The sequence below is a fragment of the Notechis scutatus genome, unplaced genomic scaffold, assembly GCF_049901735.1.
Source record: "Notechis scutatus isolate UNSWTSFEM ecotype Mainland unplaced genomic scaffold, rNotScu1.2 NSCUCTG43, whole genome shotgun sequence".
Lineage (NCBI taxonomy): Eukaryota > Metazoa > Chordata > Lepidosauria > Squamata > Elapidae > Notechis > Notechis scutatus.
The window spans coordinates 94,687-114,696 of record NW_028263118.1 but is presented as its reverse complement, the minus strand read 5'-3'; the positions used below and the strand labels follow the sequence as shown (position 1 = coordinate 114,696).

Below are 20,010 nucleotides of genomic sequence, written 5' to 3'. Positions count from 1 at the left end.
GAGGATCTTGGGGGATCTTGGCCTGAATGATCAACTTGGGCTTCTTCTCTGTGTGGAATTCTCTCCTGCACTGGGTGAAGTCAAGGGAGACTCTGTCTGGAGACTGATGATGCTGCAGAAGGGAGAATTCCCATTGGTTCTTTCACTTTTCTCCATACTCCCTATTCTGAAGTTCTCTGAAGCCCCATTCTCGGCTCCGCAATCTTTCCGCAATTCCTTCGCTTTGCAGAGAGAGAGAAACAACAGGGAAGTCCACTGCCTGAGCCAAAGTTGTCCAAAGTTGGATCTTGAGACAGGTCATTTTCTCAGGGGTGGGGAATCCTCCAGAGGGAAGGGGTGAGGTGGGGCCAGGCAAAGAAGGCCAGGACGAGGCAATTCTTCCGGTTCGCTGAACAACTCATACAATTAACAACCAGTTCTAGCGAACCGGTGCAAACCGGCTGAATTCCATCACTGCTTCCAACTCAGTTGCTTATTGAGAAGGTAAACTGAGGGAGAACCTAGGGCCAGATTTGGCCATCAGGCACAAGGAATTTTAAAATCTTTTCCAGTTTAGAATTAGTATATGGAGATCTAATTTAAGAGAAAATGTTAGGTGCAAGTAAGCAGGAAAAGCAGCAGAGTTCAAAGCATTAAAAGCTTGCTACATGCTACCTGAACACAATAACCTGATCTAATGGTCTAGATGAATTGGCACTAGATAGAATGTCAATAGAATTCACACGGGGCTGGATTAAGTCTTTTGTGGGAACCTAAGGATTCCAAATTGATGATCCCCACCTTCAGGTTCAGTCTGCTCTTGTCCCACAGAAAAGTCCCAAAGAGGCCCTACTCTTAACATTAGGCAGGTTGAAAAGTACCGGTGTCTTCCTAGGTATTACAAGATAGACAGCAGAAAAATTAAGTGACATTCATCTAGAGTGTCACCAAACTCCAAAGATCTGGGCGATCTTCCCCATCATTCTCTGGAGACAAGATGCCATGTTGAAGGACAGCAGAAGACAATTCTCTTGTTATTGAATGGTCCTCTTCCTCCATCCCTTTCTGGACATGTCCTGACAGGAAAGACCTCAACCACTACTCAACAGTACCCCTTTGGGTGCATCTGTGGTTTTTCACTTTTCTCCAGCCTCTCCTCTGCACATGGACCTGAGGAAGGGCTTCAGGATGCCCAGAGGAAAAGTTGCTTCTGACTGTAATTATCAACGTCTCTTTGCCTTTGATGTAAACATCAGACTGAAGCAACATGGAAGGGAATTTGCACCAGAAAAGGATAAACACCTCAGGTCAGGCTCTGGGTGGCATGAGTTTTGGGACAGTCAGGATCTGTGCTCTTGAATATACCTTCCAGAGGAAGCTGTTTCTCTGTTTATATTAGGAAAGCCATTGGCATTTCCATTTTATGAAGGTGCTTTGAGTTCTTCTGATTCTTCTTTAGAAAGAGGAAAGGGATTGATTCACCCCATAAATTATGGACCTCCTGCTTCTGCTTCTGATGCTGCTGATGTCCCAGTCTGTCTCTGGGAAGCTTAGAGTGAAGTGCCCGTTGAATTTCGAGCACCAGGATGGGAAAAGGCCATGGAGCTACTACAAGCCAGGAGACCATCTCATTGGTATAATCATCTCTGATCTGACAACATCAAATATAATATTGAGTTTCAACACGACTCCTTATAATCAGTTTGACTTGTAAGTCATTCAGGGTGATGGAGCTACATTCCCTCCTGCTGCAGTTTTAACCCTCTCTTTCTTTTCTTCTAATTTCTCTTTCTTCTACATTGCAGGACCTGTCTAATTTCTTTAATTGTTTTGATTTCCATGGCTTCCTTCTATTGTCTTATTTTGTGGAAGAATTAAACCTCTCCCTGTCTATTCCTGGCTTGAATACTGATGTTGCTTAAACTAATTGTGCTTGTTGCAGTAGCTTATTTCCATATTTTTATAATTGCTCGTGGATCTTCAATGCCTAATCTTTATAGGAACTGAGGGTGGCTTGTTTTTAGAGTTGCTTTTCTGGGTCACTTCTGAAATATCCTCTTCCTGTTTGGATAGACCGACTTTAATGATGATTTTGCAACCCGGTTCCTGGGCTGATGAAAATGGTATGATGACATTATGTTGTATTTGTGATATTTTTACTTGGAGGAAAGACACAGAAACATAGAAAACTGATGGCAGGAAAAAAAAACCCTAGTGGTCCATTGAGGCTGTCTTTGGATTTTTTTTCTTGTTTTTGTTTTATTTTAAACTTAATTTGTTTTCTTTTTAATTATTTTTTATTTTTCATCGCACAGTTAGCCAGATGTTCAGACTGGATTTGGCACTTTTGTCCGCCTCTCGAGTCCTTCCCAAGAACCTGGGATAGGAGACATTGATGTCTGCTGGGATGAGAGGTATCGTTGCAGGATGTTGGTGGGTCTGAGTCAAGCTGCCTTTTGTTTATTTTATTTTATTTATTTTATTTGGTTTGTCAATTGCTTACAAGATAATAGGCATAAGTAAAAACATAGTTATGAATACATGGATACATATAAGAAAAATAAAAGAAACAATAGGACAGGGACGGTAGGCACGTTGGTGCGCTTATGCACGCCCCCTACAGACCTCTTAGGAAAGGGGTGAGGTCAATAGTAGACAGTCTAAGGTTAAAGTTTTTGGGGCTTGGGGAAGAAACCACTTCTCTTCTGCTGTCTCCAGGCACTGCCACCACCTCCACTACCCAGACCTTTTTTGTCTTTTTATTGATATTTGTTATTATGTGGCAGATGCCTGACTGGTTGGATTCCAAAGTTTCAGAGCACTTTATCTTCTTCACTTCCTATGGCTTGCTCTATGTGATGGTCCCGCAAGTTCTTGCTTGAGGCCAATTGTAAATATCCTTTGTATTATTTTTTATTCCATTTTTAAAATTTCGGTCAGATAATGGAATGTGTTTATCCCAAGCACGTTTAAACTTCGTTGCTGATGACTGACCCAGCATCTCTGCTGGAAGTTTGTTCCAAGCTTCTACCACTCTTTCTTTGTGATGTCAGACTTCCCCATCCTGACTTTTGAATTTCCCTCCCGTTAGTTTGAGGTTATGCCCCGTGTTCTTGGTTTTTGCTTAATGTTGAAAATACGGCCTTCTAGAACCTTATTCAGACTCTTAATATATCTAAAAGTTTCAGTCATGTCCCCTTTTCCCCTTTTGTCCTCTAGGCTGTACAGACCCAGTTCCTCCAATTTCTCCTGATAAGTTTTGTCCCTCAGACAAAACTTTGCTCCATTTTTGTTGTTTGTTTCTGGACTCGCTCATTCTTATCCGTATCTCTTTTAAGTGAGGTCTCCAGACCTGGACACGGTATTCCAAATGGGGTCTGGCTAAAGCCCTCTACAGAGGGGCTGGGACCTCCTTTTCCTGTTGGTGATCCCTCTAGAAATGCATCCCAGAATCTGTTTGCCTCTACAGCTGCCACAGTGTTTGCCCATTTTGCAATCCTCTGCTAAACCCTTTTCTTCTCCCTGTCTAACCCTGTAGCCCAAGACTGAACTCTGCCAGAGGATTCTTTTCCCCCAAGTGCATAATCCTCCCTTTAGAAACATTGAACATTGAAGTCTCCACATTTTTTAGAAATTTTCCAGCAATGCCAAACCATTTTCCATGTTACAAATACCCCCAGGAAAGTCAGCTGTACATGACCTTTGTGTCATCAGCAAAAAGACAGAACTTTCCTAGCAATCCTCCTGTTACACCCCTTACAAACAGATAAGTGAGCAGGACAGGACCTTGTGGGACTCCGTCTGGGACTGGTCTCTATTCAGACTGGGCCCATTGACCACCACACACTGGGATCTTCCCCTGAGCCGACTTCCCCTCCCCTGGAACACCCCATGGATAAGCCTTGCCCTGGGCAGGTTCTTTCCAGAGTTCACTGGGTGGAACTGTGTCAAATGCTTGGCTCAAGTCCAGGCGAGCTGTGTCCACAGCACCGTCTCCACCCAGAGCTTTTCTGACACAGTTTAAAGACGCCAACCAGATTGCTTTAGGCTCAACATCCATCCCATCTTCTCAACACTCACCACCCGTGATAATGGGTGACTGTCATTTGCCTCTGGTTTAGGATCAGTTTTGGCTTAAGCCTCAGTAGGCTTGTGTAGAAAAAGGAGATGAAATGAAAAAAAGAGTTTTGCTATTGCTGCTGCTGAGAGTAACACGGGCACATTTTTTTTACACTAGTTTACCTGATGAACTTTCAAGAATATTATACTTTATTTTTGATATTCAAATGGTCAACAAACATCACCCATTCCTGCACAATCTTACACTTGGCTACAACATCCATGACAACTACGTGAACACGCTTGGCACTTCAGACGCCTTGCTGGACCTGCTCTCCACTGGAGAAGCCAACGTCCCCAACTACGGTTGTGGAAGGAAGGAGAACCTCCTGGCTCTTCTCGATGGAGCTACAAGGGAAATCTCCATCCAGGCGTCAACTTTAAGCAGCACCTACAAAGTTCCACAGGTTTGTGTATTTTTTTCTCAATCAATGTGTATTTTTTTCTCAATGTGAGTGAAGGGATGATAGGTGAGCAATAGATCCAATCGTATACTTTCCGCGGAATTCAAGATATGCTTTTCACCATATTAGCAACGTGTCAATTATCTTTTAGCATATTATATTCATGTTCAAATTCTTCATATAAGGCCTGAAAATCAGCAAGGTGCCTGGAGAGGACTTTTTACCAGCTCTTCAAAAAATATCCCCAATTGTTGGGCTCTCTACTGGCATGTTTGTTTTCACATAGAAATAATACCCACCCTATCCAGTTGGATTTAAGTTCACAATAGTAGTGTATGGATAATGGAATAAAAAGGACTCTACATTTGCAGGCCAGTTAGTCTAAAAAATGTTGTGGATAAAATGTTCCTCTTTAGTGAACCTGAGACTGCGTAGAAAAAAAGTTCAATTTAGGTAGAGTTAGAAGGTTTTAGGTAGAGTTAAAAGTTATCTAGATTTGTATAACAAATAATTCATAAATTAATATAGTATGGGCAACAGGTTTGTCTTGAAATATCTAACACAAAACATGTCAATTGGGTAAATCATGGTTTGTTGGCTTTATAGATGTTAGTGCAGCATTTGACACAGTAAACAGAGAAATATTATGGAGGAAATTGCCCTTAAAATGGAGCTCAAACTGTTGGCCTTGATCCAAGCCCTTTTCTCCAAGCCCTTGTTTGAGAGGGAGGTTTGGGCTCAATGGAGCCCTGAGAAGAAGGATCAATACTTAACCAAGGAAGGGTTCATTTTTGAACCCTTGTTGTTCAATCTAGATATTAGTGACACGCCAGGAGTAATGAAAGATCCTGAAATACAAATGTCTAAGGTGCTAAAAGCATATTGCAACACGCTGGTTTATGCTGATAATATAACATTATTATCATATTCACAGCTTAGATTCTGTAGATTGTTAAGAAAATATACTGCAGCTCCTACTGCATAATAATTATCTGATTCTTGACAAATCAAAGTTAAAAGTTATGGTCTTTGGAAAACAACATCATTGTTCTAGATGTCTATTTGATGGGGAGCCAATAGAGCAAGTAACACCTTTCTTTACCTGGGCAGTTTTCTCTGAAACTGAACCTTGGATCCTCATCATCAAAGGGACTCACTTAGAGAAAAGGACATGGGTGGATTTACTCCTTAAAGTTAAAAAAAATAACATAGCTATCCAGTTTTCTCCTCATTTATTAAAGTATGTAATGCCAAAAGTAACCCCAAGCCCTTAAATCGAACTGAAATTTGGGACTTTATATATATATCACTACTAGAACCACATAATCACAGCATCTGAGGAGTATTGTACGGGAAGATAAAAAGAGTTCAGCTGCTGCCCTCAGAACTGAATTGGGAATGTATACAATTTGTGCTTTGTCTAAAATCAGAGTATATAATTATTGCTATAAATTTAAAGCTATGGAATCTAACAGACTCCCAAAATTCTCTGTATTAGAATCAACAACATTTCAATTAAAGACCTCTTGGATTGTACAACTGTCAAATTATCTGTTGCATCCCTATTTCTTGTACAACTGGATGAGCTAAAAAATAATTAAGGCAGGATACAATCAGGATATCAAACAGAGAAGGTTACAGCCATTCTTAGTAAATTTGGCATTGAAATGGATTAATTGTTAAATACTGAAAATTGAACCAAATCCCTTGTAATGAATATATTTTTAGTTTTGGAGATCCAGAGAAACATGTCACACATCTATTACAATGTAAATTGTCTAAGAAACAAAGCTATCAGTATCTTGGACTGTACATTAGATGAATGGCCATTTGGAATCCATGTATTGAAATAACTTATTTCCTGTGCAGTCAGAATTCAAAAATGTTGTGGCCCCTTATTTGAAAAAAACAGTTCGGCTGAGAGCTGGATATAGGGGTCTGATTTGGGAAATTGTAAAGGTGATATAGAAATGATTTACATTCTTCATTCTTATTTTTTTTACTTAATTTTTTTCTTGCATTTTTTTTAAACATGGACTTATTCTTTGTATTCTGTAGGCATCTTGATATGGCTTAATGGCAAATCAACACCAAATAATTCTAATATGTTCATGAGTACCAACTTGAATTTATTAAAAGCAAACATTTTGGACTTGATCTGACACACAATATAACACAGCATTCTCCGTTGCTTTTTCAGATTAGGATGGACATCGCTTCAGAGGCTCTGAGTGATAAAAGTCGATTCCCCTTTTTCTATCCAATGGCCCCCAAAGAAGGGATCCAGTACCCAAGAACTGTGCAACTGCTCCTCCATTTCAGGTGGACCCTGATTGGTCTCTTCGCTTCAGACACAGAGAAGGGAGAGGATTTCATGAGGACTTTCACTCCTATGCTTGTCAGGAGTGGAATTTGTGTGGTTATAGTACAACGGTTCTCAACGAGTGGACACACAGCCCCCCTCAGGGAGGCCCTCTCCAAGTGGAGACAAGTCAACGTCTTTGTCCATTTCATAGAATTTGTTTCCATCTGGGACAGAATCCTTCCTTTCCATTTAGCATTTGAAATTTTGCCAGGACCCACTGAAGGTAAAGTCTGGATCCTCACACTTATGGGTAATTTCATAATTACAAGGAATAGACTTCTAAGATACATCCACAGTATTTGGCTGTTTGATAGTTTGGAGAAAAAAAGGTCAAAAGCAGGTGGGTTTGAACCCCATTTCTTTGTGGAAGATCCGTTTCAAGATCATTATTTCAGCTGTTCTCTTTCCAAGCACATCTTTTCTGTCAAAGGCCGCAGAAGATGCACCCAGAAAGTCCCACTGGAGACCCAGGAGAAAAGAAACCGAAGACTATTCAGAAATTTACACCATTTGTACAGTATCATGAAGACTCTGGCCCAGGCCATGAATGCCGCCTATTCCTCCAGATCGAGGAGGAGGAGAAGGAAGGAGGGCGAAGAGAGGTTGGGGGATCCAAGGCTGCAGCCCTGGCAGGTATGGGGTCCTGACAAGGATCCATCAAACTTAGTTAGTTTCTAAAAAGCATTCGAAGGAGATTGAGGGGAACCACCTGAACCTATTTGTGGTACAAAGGGGCAAGAGTTTTGACCAATTTAATCAATTGCGGCACAATAGTCCAAAGAGTTGGCATCATGACAGATCTATTTTGATATCAAACACTGCTATGGATGTGTGCATTTTAAAATAAATTCCTGTCTTTATGGATTTGTGATTAGCACTCTAGAACTTTACTGTTCTGACCCAGCTCCCAAACATGACAAACCCTCTGTAGTTAAATAAATGTTCCCTTTATTAAGAGCACCAGCAGCCCTGACAAAAAGTCTTTCTCCCTCTCCCTCTCCCTCTCTCTCTCTCTCTCTCACAGCAGGCTAACTAGTCTGGCAGGGAGATGAATAGTTGTCTACCACACCTATTAATCTCCACCCTGTGCCTTTTATCCCCAGAGCTAGGGTGGGGCTTTGCTAGCAGCGGTGGCTCTTCCGTCCCAAGGACCAGCCCATAGATTTCCACTGCTCTCCTTTCCTCTGCCTTCTGCATATCCGCAGGTCAGGCACTCGACCCAGCATTCCTCCTCTTCCTCATCAGCCACCTCCAGACCTGGGGGCTGTTGACTGTCCATCTGAGGGCTGATGGATGGCCCAGCCTCTGTCTCTATCTCTGACACCTCTGTTCCTTCTTCCTCTTCAGAGCTCTCAGATTGCCTGGATGCTGGCCCTGACTCCTATGCTGCCACCTCATCTGACTTGGCTACTGGAGGGGCTGGTGGCTGACAGGCCACAACATTTACAGTCATAATGCTTTCCACGAGCCTCCGGAAGGGTGAAAACTGTTAGGAATGATAGTCACCTAACAGTTGGAAATATATAAACCAGGATAGTCACTTAATACTGTTGTGTCTTTAAGAGAATGCTGTAATTGTGATTGGCTGAGGTTCCTCCAACAGCCATAAGATGGAGCCAGAAACCTGGTTTGTTTTCCTTGCATTTCCTGTTTTTGCCATTTTGCCTGATTGTCGTTCTGCTTGGATTGCTGTGAGTTTTGCAACTGTTAGCAAAACTCCATTTACTGAACTCTGTTTATGATACTTGACTTCGTATTTGGATTATCCCTGGACTGATACTGCTTTAACCATGTATGATTTGGACTGTTTGTTGGACTTTGTTTACCCGTTTACCGGAAGTAAAACCTACGTTTTACTATTCAGTGTATCTGTGCTGGTTGTGTGTTATTCATCACCACTGTCACTATGTTTCCCTGAGTGCACTCATTCTCCTAATGGGGAATACCTCAACAAAAACAGCCTCCCCCAGGGTCCAGAGGCCCTCCAGAACTTCCAGGGAGGCCTGTTTTTCACTTACCCCAAGCTTCCATGCGTGCCCTGCACTTAGCTGGTATCCAAAACCGGCCACTGAAGACTCCTGAGAGGAGAGGGGTAGGGTGGGGTGGGGTGGGAGGGAAGGGGCCAGTCAGGGGTGGGATTTGCAGGTTCACTGAACTGTGCAAAATCTTAGCTAACCTGGGCGACCCCCGGGCTAACCTGTAGCAGCTTACTCCTGCATAGGCGTAAAATTAGCCAATTTTCTTCTTGAAAACATGCTTTCTGGTAATCAATCTGCTGTTTTCAAGGAGTTTATAAATCTCTTCTTTTCTGTTCTTCAATTTATTTGTCATCTGTTCTAGAATGTTCCATATGATTGATTGATTCTATCATGTATATTATATATGGTATGTATGTATGTATGTATGTATGTTTAACAATTTTTTCTGAACCTTTTTCATTCACTTGTGAAGAATGTGGTGACACCTGTTCTCCTAATTATGTATATTTTCAAGTTAGACAACTGTAGGCCATGTGGGATAAGAAACAATGTTTTATCCTTTAAAATTCCTGGATGTTCCCATTCTAGTTCCATCCTTTCCTGGAGAAAAATGAGTTTTGCAATATTTCCCTCTTGAAACTCTACATGGACCAAAGTGGAGATCTAGTAGCAGATCTGGGCTTCTGGGGCTTCTTGGTTCTCCCCGAGGAAGACCCCAGAAAAGAGGTTCTGGCAACTTTCAAAAAACAGAGACTGTTCACCCTCCAAGATACTCTTTCAAGACTAAAGTTTTTCAACAAGGTAGGAGAAAATTGTGGGTCTTTCTATCCATGCCTCTTGGTGCCCTCTGATTGTAGTTCTTCAACAGGAAGGTCCTTTCCTAGGATAACTAGCTGGGCTTTAGAAATATCCCTTTCTGACACAGGGCTCATCCTCGCGTCCCATTGGCTGCAGCAAAAGATCCCTGATTTGCCCAGTTTGAGGGACACGTTCTCATGACCTCACCTCCATCTTGCCCTACTCCAGTTCTAGACAGTCAGTTTTAGTCTCATTTCTCCAGTATGGCAGACAAACAAGTTCAGCAAATAAATATACAAATCAACAAAACAAAAATTTCCTTTAAAGTTGAGAGCCCTAATTTGTAAGCAATTTTTTTGTTTTAACTGGGAGGTGGAACTCCTTTCCAGGGGACTGAGCAGGTTTTCAATTTATGCTGAAATTCCCTTGAGGTAAGATGGGTGGCACTGGCTCAGTGGCTAAGACACTGAGCTTTTCGATCAGAAAGGCCGGCAGTTCGGTGGTTCGAATCCCTAGCGCCGTGTAAGGGAGTGAGCTCCCGTTACTTGTCCCAGCTTCTGCCAACCTGGCAGTTCGAAAGCACATAAAAATGCAAGTAGAAAAATAGGGACCACTTTGGTGGAAAGGGAACAGCGTTCTGTGTGCTTTCTGCGTTTAGTCATGCCAGCCACATGACAATGGAGACGTCTTCGGATACGCTGGCTCTTTGGCTTTGTAACGGAGATGAACACCACCCACTAGAGCCGGAAACAACTAGCACGTATGTGCGAGGGGAACCTCTACTTTTTTAAGATGGGTGGCCTATAAATGTAATTAATTAACAGCGGAAGAAAACTTTCTGGATCCTACTGGTTAGAAGGCTCTTTTCTCGTCCCATTTCTGTTCTATTTTAATAAATCTAATAGAATAAAAGTATACTAAATCTTTACAATAGTTTTTATTTTCAAATTTATTATGAGTAGATGATCCTACTTAAAAATCTTGGCTATAGGAAGAATGGCAGAATATCTGTTAATAGACCCATGAGAAGGAACCCCTTGGTTGCCACTGTATGCTTAAACCTTTTCTCGATTCCATTCCTCCAGACTTTATTAAGCAGAAAACAACTTTCTTGCGAAAGGAAAAGGCAATAACTAAATAATCTTCCAGTTTGTATACCTTGTACATCTGTTTAGAATGAATCAGAAGTTTCATATTTACCTCAGTGAAGCATAGAGACTAATGTCTATTTATATCCCCAGTTCCATGGATGGAGAGTCCTAACATATTTTCTTTGCCATTCCTTCCTTTTTTCTCTGCTCAGTCCCTGCCTCAGTCCAGATGTGTGGAAAGTTGTCCTCCTGGATTTGTCAAGAGGGCTCGAGAAGGAGAGCCAGCTTGCTGCTACGACTGCGTTCCTTGTCCGGAGGGGACCTTCTCCATTCAGAAAGGTGGGTGACACCAGAGGATCCATCCCAGTGGTGGGATTCAAAAAAAATTACTATTGGTTCTGTGGGCATGGCTTGGTGGGTGTGGCAGGGGAAGGATACTGTAAAATCTCCATTTCCTCCCCACCCCAGTAACCTGCTTTCCAGCTCCATTCTCCTGTGCAGGGCAACCAAAGGAGACACAGCCAATCAACTGAGATTTGGGAGGTGGAGAATAGATGGGGGCGCAGCCAGTCAGAGGTGGGATTGGCCGGTTGTCCAAATGATTCAAAACGTCCACTACCGGTTCTCCAGAACTGGTCAGAACCACTGAATACCACCTCTGATCCATCCAAAACATTTTCATAAAAGTGCAAGTTTGAAAAAAGATTACAGCTCAGTTTTTTTCTTGTTTATTCAAAATGTCCAAATTTTTAGGACACCTTCCATTTTCATAGATTTAGCTATGTAGGTTTTAGAAAACAATATTATAAAATTATTCTGTGAAATTATTAAGCTATGCATCTTGGAAAATGTTCCAGGTATCATTTGTTGTCCAAAGAAAGCATTTATTGAAAGATAATAGATGATAGATAGATAGATAGATAGATAGATAGATAGATAGATAGATAGATAGATAGATAGATAGATAGATAGATAGATAGATAGATAGATAGATAGATACAGAGATATCCACATACAAATTATATACAAATGTTACATTACAACTTTCATTCTACTATCCTGAATCCTACCTCATAGATTCAGTGTAACTTTTACATTACAGGCTTGCTCTCCTGAAACGGTATCTACATTTAGACGCATTTAATTTCACATAAGAAAAACCTATTTGTAGAGATTTCAGCTTAACACAGAGAAGTAGGGAAGTGTGGAAACCGTAACTTCTTAGATGCCACTTCAGAAATTCCCTCTGAAACACATCACAGGCCTTTCCCCTTTCCAATGAGATGAAAGCAGCCAATTCATGGATCCAGAGACGTTTCTCAGTCACCCAGGCCTCAGTCACCCTTGGAAGGGAAGAGGTAGGGGCGTAACCAAGGCTGGGCATGCTTTACTACTGTCAGAGAAAATATGCATTTTAATTTGGATGTTTCCTGCCCCATTTACCTCTCTAGGAATATCTGAGTTCCTTGAAACTTGAGGAATTGTTTTAGGTGCCTTGCCTGAAAGGATTATTGCAATGTGTTGTTGTACATGCATCTCCCCCAGTGGTGGGATTCAAATATTGTTGCCACCGGTTTGGTGGGTGTGGCTTGGTGGGCACACTTTGTGTGCACGCGTGCGCCAAACTCACACTTTGTGCAGGCACAGAAGCGTTCTAACTCGCCTCCTGCAAGCCTGCATAATCCCAGTCGCTGCAGCAGCTGCCGTGCGGCACTATTCTGTGCCATGCAAAGCAGCTGCGCTTCAAATTCAGCAAATAAAAGTGAGTATGGAAACCCAGGCAGGCGGGTGGGCCCAACACTGAGCGGCAGAGAGAACCGGCCACTACCAGCTCTCCAGAACCGGGCCGAACCGGTCGAATACCACCACTGATCTCCCCCTTAGAAGGTGTTGCTAGTCTATAATGAGGTGGTGTAGACCAGGGGTCCCCAACCACCGGTCCACGGACCGGTACCGGTCCACGGAACGTCCTACCGGGCCGCTGGCTTGCTGGGCGCCGCCATCTTTTTTTGATGAAAAAGTGCTTCCGGTGAGCTTTTCCAGGTAGAAAGCTCACCGGAAGCACGTTTCATCAAAAAGATGGCGGCAGCGCCGTGAGCTTTTCGGCGAAAGCCATTTCTACCGGAAAGCTCACGGCCTATCTTTGATGAAAAGTGCTTCCGGTGAGGTCACCGGAAGCACTTTTTCATCAAAAAGATGGCAGCGCCCAGCTGATGCCGGTACTGGGCCGCGGCGCCCAGCTGATGCCGGTACCGGGCCGCGGCGTAAAAAAGGTTGGGGATCACTGGTGTAGACAGTCATGACAGTCACTCATTGCACAAATATTATGGCTGCCAACTAGACATTACAAGATAGGCATCCTCAGAGTCCATTATACAGGTACTTGTCAACTTACCACAATTGAGACCAAAATTTCTGTGAGACATTTGTTAAGTGAGTTTTGACCCATTTTACGACTTTTCTTGTCACAGTTGTTAAGTGAACCACTGCAGTTGATAAGTTAGTAACCTTGTGGTTAAAAGAACCTGGCTTCCCCATTGACTTTGCTTGTGAGAAGGTCACAAAAAGAGGATCACGCAGCAATGGTCATAAATATGAGTTGCCAAGCATCTGAATTTTGATTAACTGAACATGGGGATGCTGCAAAGATTGTACCTGTGAAAAACGGTCACAAGTCTCATTTTTCAGTGTGGTTGTAACTTTGAACATTCACTAAAAGGAGTGTTCTAAGGACTACCTGTATTAAGAAGTGCCATGTAGATTATCTGATTCCTTCTTTTACTCTTATAATGGAGGTTCTCATTTGGAAAATACTCCTGGAATCAATTGTTGTTCCCAGAAAGTGTTTCTTGAGATGGAGAAGGACAGAATATTAAATAAATATTGATTTTTTGCTTTCTCAGATACAGAAAAATGCACCAAGTGTCCGGATGATAAATATCCAAACGAGGACAGAATCCAATGTATCCCCAAAGTTGTAACCTTCCTGTCTTATGAGGAACATCTAGGCATCATCCTGGTCTCTTTTGCCCTGCTCTTGTTCCTAACCACAGGCCTTGTTTTAATCATCTTCATTAAATACCGAGAAACTCCCCTTGTCAAAGCCAACAACCGGGACCTCTCCTACATCCTCCTGGTCTCCCTCCTGCTTTGCTTCTTGTCTTCTTCTCTCTTCATTGGTCAACCAAGGAAAGCCACCTGCCTTCTCCGACAAACAGTCTTCAGCATCATCTTCTCAGTTGCTGTTTCTTCTCTCTTGGCCAAAACCATCACGGTGGTGCTGGCTTTCCTGGCCACAAAACCAGGAAACCGAGCGAAGAGATGGTTGGGGAAGAGCTTGGCCAACTCCATCATCCTTTCTTGTTCTGCTGCCCAAATTATCATCTGCTCCATCTGGCTGGGAGTTTCTCCCCCCTTCCCTGACTCTGACCTCCACTCCCAGCCTGGAGAAATCATCCTGCAATGCAATGAAGGGGCCGTTGTCATGTTCTACATCACCCTCAGCTACATGGGCTTCCTGGCTGCCATCTGCTTCACGGTGGCTTTCCTGGCCAGGAATCTGCCTGGGGTCTTCAATGAAGCCAAGCTGATCACCTTCAGCATGCTGGTTTTCTGCAGTGTCTGGGTGACTTTTGTGCCCACCTACCTGAGCACCAAAGGGAAACACATGGTGGCTGTGCAGGTCTTCTCCATCCTGGCCTCCACTGCTGGGCTGTTGGGCTGCATCTTCATGCCCAAGTGCTACATTATCCTTCTGAGGCCAGGCCTGAATACAAAGGAGCAGCTGACGACCAAAATAAAAATATGAGACAGAGGAATTTCAACTTTCAACATGTTCTGCACTCCAAACGTAGAAAATGGTCCAAGCTATTCTCCATGCATGAGCGGGCCAACTATTTTTCTTTAAATCAATAAAGGGTTTGTCGAAGATTGCGAGGAGACAAATTTCTTGGAGAAATGACAGCATGTTAGCAAGATAGAAAGATAGAAGGAATGTATGGAGCAATGTATTTTTTTTAAATAAATTTTTATTGGTTTTTAAAGACAAACAAAAACAAACGAAACATAAAAGCATCCAACTTTCTTTCATAAATGTACAAACAGTGTGTCGGTTGGTTTACAAATTTTTTGTGCATCGATTTCATAGTCTCAATTGCAGTTACATTGCATAATAACTCATATTATCAATCAGAAATTGAATACCCTAGTATCACTATTAATCAGTCATTTGACTATAATTTTGTTCATTGATACTTTGCGAGATAACTATAATTTACTTAGTTTATTTTATAACAATTCATATAATCATCCCCAAATCTATCCTAGAAACATTTTATAGATATAATAACAAAAGAAGAAATACATCTTTATATATTCATTATTTTCTAAAATTCTAAGTATTCTATTATTATATTTTATTATCTAACCATTGATAGAAAAGGTCCCAAATTTTATAAAATTGTTTATCTTCTTGTTCTCTAATTTCAAATGTCAATCTACTCATTTCAGCACATTCCAATATTTTCTTAATAATTTCCTCCTGTGATGGTATTTTCTCATTTTTCCAGTTTTTAGCAAATACAATCCTAGCCGCTGTTAATACATTTACAATCAAATATTTTAAATCTTTACTGTATGTGTCAGGTAAAATTCCCAATAAAAAGATCTCTGGTTTCAAGTCTATATGTTTCTTTGTCATTTTTTCCAACCACATGCGTATTTTAGCCCAGTATTTTCTAGCATCCTCACAAGTCCACCACATATGGTAATATGAGCCAGGTGTCTGATGACATTTCCAACATTTTTCGGATTTATGCTTGAACATTCTTGCGATTCTTCTAGGGGGAAAATGCCACCTGTAAAACATCTTATACAAATTTTCTTTATATGCTGTTGACATTGTCATTTTATAATTTTGAGACCACAATTTTTGCCATTTTTCTAAATCAATCCCATATCCAAAATTCTTCCCCTATGCAATCATAGTTTCTTTAACTTGTTCTTCCTCTAGTTTAATTTCCAATAAATAACCATACCATTTTTTAATCACCTTTTCATCAGTACCTGTCAAAATCTTATCTGTCAGTCAATTTGTGATAGAATCCTTCTGTTTTAAGATCTTCATCATACCTTGAATGTATTTGCACATATGAAAACCAATTCATCTTTATACCTTGTTCCTCTAAATTTTGCATCGATTTAAGTTCACCCTTTTCATCCAATATTTCCCCATATCTAACTGTTTGTTCCTTTTTATATATTATAGGATAGGAAAATGCTTCAATAGTCGATAACCAGACTGGAATTTTCAAATAACATTGTCTTTTAATCTTTTCCCAATTTAGCCACAGAGACTCCCATATGTGATGTCTTCTAAAATAACCCTGTGTTTTAGTTCCCTTATACCATAGAAAAGCATGCCACCCCAATAGCAAGTCATGTCCTTCTAATGTCAACAATCTAGTATTTCTTAATGTTATCTATTCCTTAGACCACATCAAGTTTGTAGCTTGATAGTACAACTCCCAATTAGGCAAACCAAATCCTCCTCTAGTTCTAGCGTCTTGCAAAAGTTTAAACTTTATTCTCGCTTTCTTACCTTGCCATATATATTTCAAGACAATTTTATTTAAATCTTCAAAATAATCCTTTCCAAGCCTAATTGGTATTGTTTGAAACAGATATAAAATTCTAGGTAGGATATTCATCTTGATTGTTGAGATTCTCCCTATTAATGACAATTGTAGATTTTCCCATTTCGTCAAATCTAACGCTATCTGTTGTTTAAGTTTAATGTAATTGTTCTCTTTTAATGTGCTACATCTTGCTGTCAAATGTATCCCCAAATACTTGACCTTGTTCGTGACTTGAATTTTCAATAGATCTGCCAGTTCTTCTTTTTGTCTTAATAGCATATTCTTTGTCAGGATCTTTGTTTTATCTTTATTTATTTTCAAACCAGCCACCTTACCATATGCCTCTATCTTTTCCAATAATTTTGGTGCTGTCTCTAAAGGATCTTCTAATATGAAAGCCAAGTCGTCCGCAAAGGCTTGCAATTTAAATTCTTCTTTTTTAATTTTCATTCCTTTTATACTCTTGTCATCTCTAATGTTTCTATTCAACACTTCCAAAGTTAGTACAAATAGCAAAGGTGATAGTGGACATCCTTGTCTTGTACCTTTTCTTATATTGATAGGATCTGTCAATTCTCCCTCTATCATTATCTTTGCCGTTTGCTTATGGTATATGGCTTCTATTGCTTGAGTGAATTTTCTGGCAAAACCCATCTGTTCCAATAATAGTAGCATGAATCTCCAATTCACATTATCAAATGCCTTTTGTGCATCTAAAAATATCAATGCCATTTGCTTTTCGGGGTGTGCCTCATAATATTCCAAAGTATCCAAAATTACTCTCATATTATCTTTAATTTGTCTCTTTGGCAGAAATCCATTTTGGTCAGGATGAATAAAGTTATTTAAGTATTTTTTAAGTCTTTCTGCCAAAATTGAAGCAAAAATTTTATAGTCTGCATTTAGTAAAGAAATAGGTCTATAGTTCTTAATTTGCAGTGGATCAGCCTCTTCTTTTGGGATAAGTGTAATATAGGCTTCTGACCATGTTTTAGGTATCTTCTTCTTTAGCATAACTTCATTCATGACTTCTAGCAGTGGAAGGCTCAACGATTCTTGTAATGTCTTATAAAATTCTGCAGGAAGCCCATCTGGACCTGGTGCCTTTCCATTATTTTGCTTCTTAAGTGCTTCAGTTAATTCCATCATTGTTATATTGCTTTCTAACATTTTTTCAGCCTCTTTAGGTATTTTAGGTAGATTAGCATTCTGTAAGTACTGTTTGACTCTTTCCTCATCAATATTCTCCTGTTTATATAGTTGTCCATAGAAGTCTTGAATAATTTCCTTTTTCTCTTTGTTGCCATAGCAAACTTGACCTTGATCATCTATTAACTGCAATATTTTCCTTGATTCTTTCTCCTTTCTCAATTTGTATGCTAACCATCTACCTGGTTTGTTTGCATCTTCAAAGTAGTTCTGTTTAACACTTCTAATTTTTTGTGCTAATTCCTCTTTCTCTATTTGACCGATTTTGTGTTTAATTATGTCCAATTTTAGTTTAATGTCTTTTTTCTGTGGCATTTTCTGTAGTTCTTTTTCAATTCTTTTATGCTCATCTTCTAAAACTTTAATGGCTTGCCTTTTCCTGATGTTCCTTTTCCTTGTATAGTCTATTATCAAGCCTCTGGCGTATGCCTTCATTGTATCCCAAACATTCTGAGTTGAAGTATCTTCTTTTTTATTTTCTCTAAAGAAGAAGGCCAATTCTTTCTCCATCTGCTGTGTAAAGTCTTTTTCCTTTAAAATAGTATTATTTAACGTCCATCTCGATCTTCTTTTTTGTCCTTTCCATTTAATTGTCACTGGGTTGTGGTCTGCCCAAGTACTTGTTTCAATGTTTGCTTCTTGAATATTAGAAATTAGTTCTGTTGAAATCCAAATCATATCTATTCTGGACCATGATAAATGTCTATTTGAGTAGAAAGTATATTGTTTGGTTTTAACATTTCTTTCTCTCCATATATCTTTTAAGTTTATTTCATCTGTCATTTTAAAAAAGGATTTAGGAAGAATCTTTCTATTTTGTTTTGTTATTGTTGCTGTGTAGTCCAATTTATTGTCTACTATTCAATTGAAATCTCCCATCATAACTATATTAACATAGTCCAGTTCGATTATTTTCATATGTAATTTTTTATAGAATTCTTCTTGTTTATCATTTGGGGCATAAATTGCAATCAGGAGTGTTTTCACATTATTGTCCATTATTTCCACCATTAATATTCTTCCATCTTCATCAGAATGAATCAATTTTGCTGAAATAGTCTCTTTAATATATAAAACCACTCCTCTTTTCTTACATTGAGTCAAAGAAGTAAATATTTTCCCTAATTTTGGCTGGACTGGAGCAATGTATTGATGCCCTCATTTCTCAGTAAATTTCATCCAAACTGCTTTGCCAATGCAACTGAGATGTTTCTTTTTATTTACACATTAACTCTTTCTTGAGGGTAGCAACAGTACATGGGTGGGGCGGGTAACTTGAGTCTTGCTAATTATGAATATTCATACTTGCATCATCTATTAAATGAAATATGCATATGTACGATTGTCATTTTCTCCTCCTTTCCGGGAATGTATAAATATAAGTGCATCCTTTGGTCTGTAAGATTTCCTCCCACTATTTTCTGGTGGGAAATTCCTCCAGTGGACACTAAATAAACAATAACTGCAGTAAGTCTGGATTATTGGTTTTTTGGGGGATCCTGCATTTGATTCCACAGAAACTGGTGTTTCCAGCTCCGTTCTCCTGTGCAGGGCAACCAAAGGAGACACAGCCAATCAACTGAGACTTGGGAGGTGGAAAATAGATGGGGACGCAGCCAGTCAGAGGTGGGATTGGCCGGTTGTCCAAATGATTCAAAACGTCTGCTACCGGTTCTCCAGAACTGGTCAGAACCACTGAATACCACCTCTGATCCATCCAAAACATTTTCATAGTGCAAGTTTGAAAAAAGATTAAAGCTCAGTTTTTTTCTTGTTTATTCAAAATGTCCAAATTTTTAGGACACCTTCCATTTTCATAGATTTAGCTATGTAGGTTTTAGAAAACAATATTATAAAATTTGTCAGCCTCAAGAGATATTCATCCCTAACTATCAAGATATCTTCACCCCTAATTATTGCTTATTTGTTGCTATGCTCTTTACCTCTCTTTCGGCTGTCATGAAACGGTGGGAGGGGGGAAATCTTGGAGGGAAGAAGGCAGGAGGTGTTTTGCATTCCTTTGCTGGGTTAAGAAAGGGAGGGGGGATTCTTTGTTTTAACTTTCCATTTCTTCACTAGCCTCTGTCCTTTTTTCTGCGCAACTGCGAACTTTTATCAAAATATGTCAAGGTCACTGACAGTAGCCTCATCATCACCTAGAGATGACCACATGACCCTATTCAGAAGTTTTAATTGGAAGAATCATTTGATCTCTGGAGGGGGAGCAATTCTATCCCTTTGTATATGCATTTTACCCGCCAATATTTCAGTTTCGGAATTGATTCTGTTGCTACCATTCAATTTCCAGTAAAAGAATAATTCTGCTCTACACCATGGAGTCTGAGTATTTCTTTCTTGGGATTTAGAAGGAGCAGAGTCTGACATTATTCCGAAACTCCGATATCAACCCACCCGGAGAAAACAGCAACT

At 40.2% G+C, this 20,010-nt stretch overlaps 1 protein-coding gene across 1 annotated transcript; it reads left to right on the top strand.

Annotated features, from left to right (window-relative positions):
• The first annotated feature begins 352 nt into the window (after positions 1 to 352).
• Positions 353 to 14,669, top strand: LOC148128635 (vomeronasal type-2 receptor 26-like). Its single transcript, XM_087948678.1, has 6 exons — positions 353 to 1,689; positions 4,217 to 4,505; positions 6,703 to 7,500; positions 9,435 to 9,647; positions 10,948 to 11,074; positions 13,639 to 14,669. The coding sequence occupies exons 1-6, from the start codon at positions 1,472 to 1,474 to the stop codon at positions 14,541 to 14,543; spliced, it is 2,550 nt and encodes an 849-aa protein (XP_087804804.1). The 5' UTR covers positions 353 to 1,471; the 3' UTR covers positions 14,544 to 14,669.
• Positions 14,670 to 20,010: the final 5,341 nt, after the last annotated feature.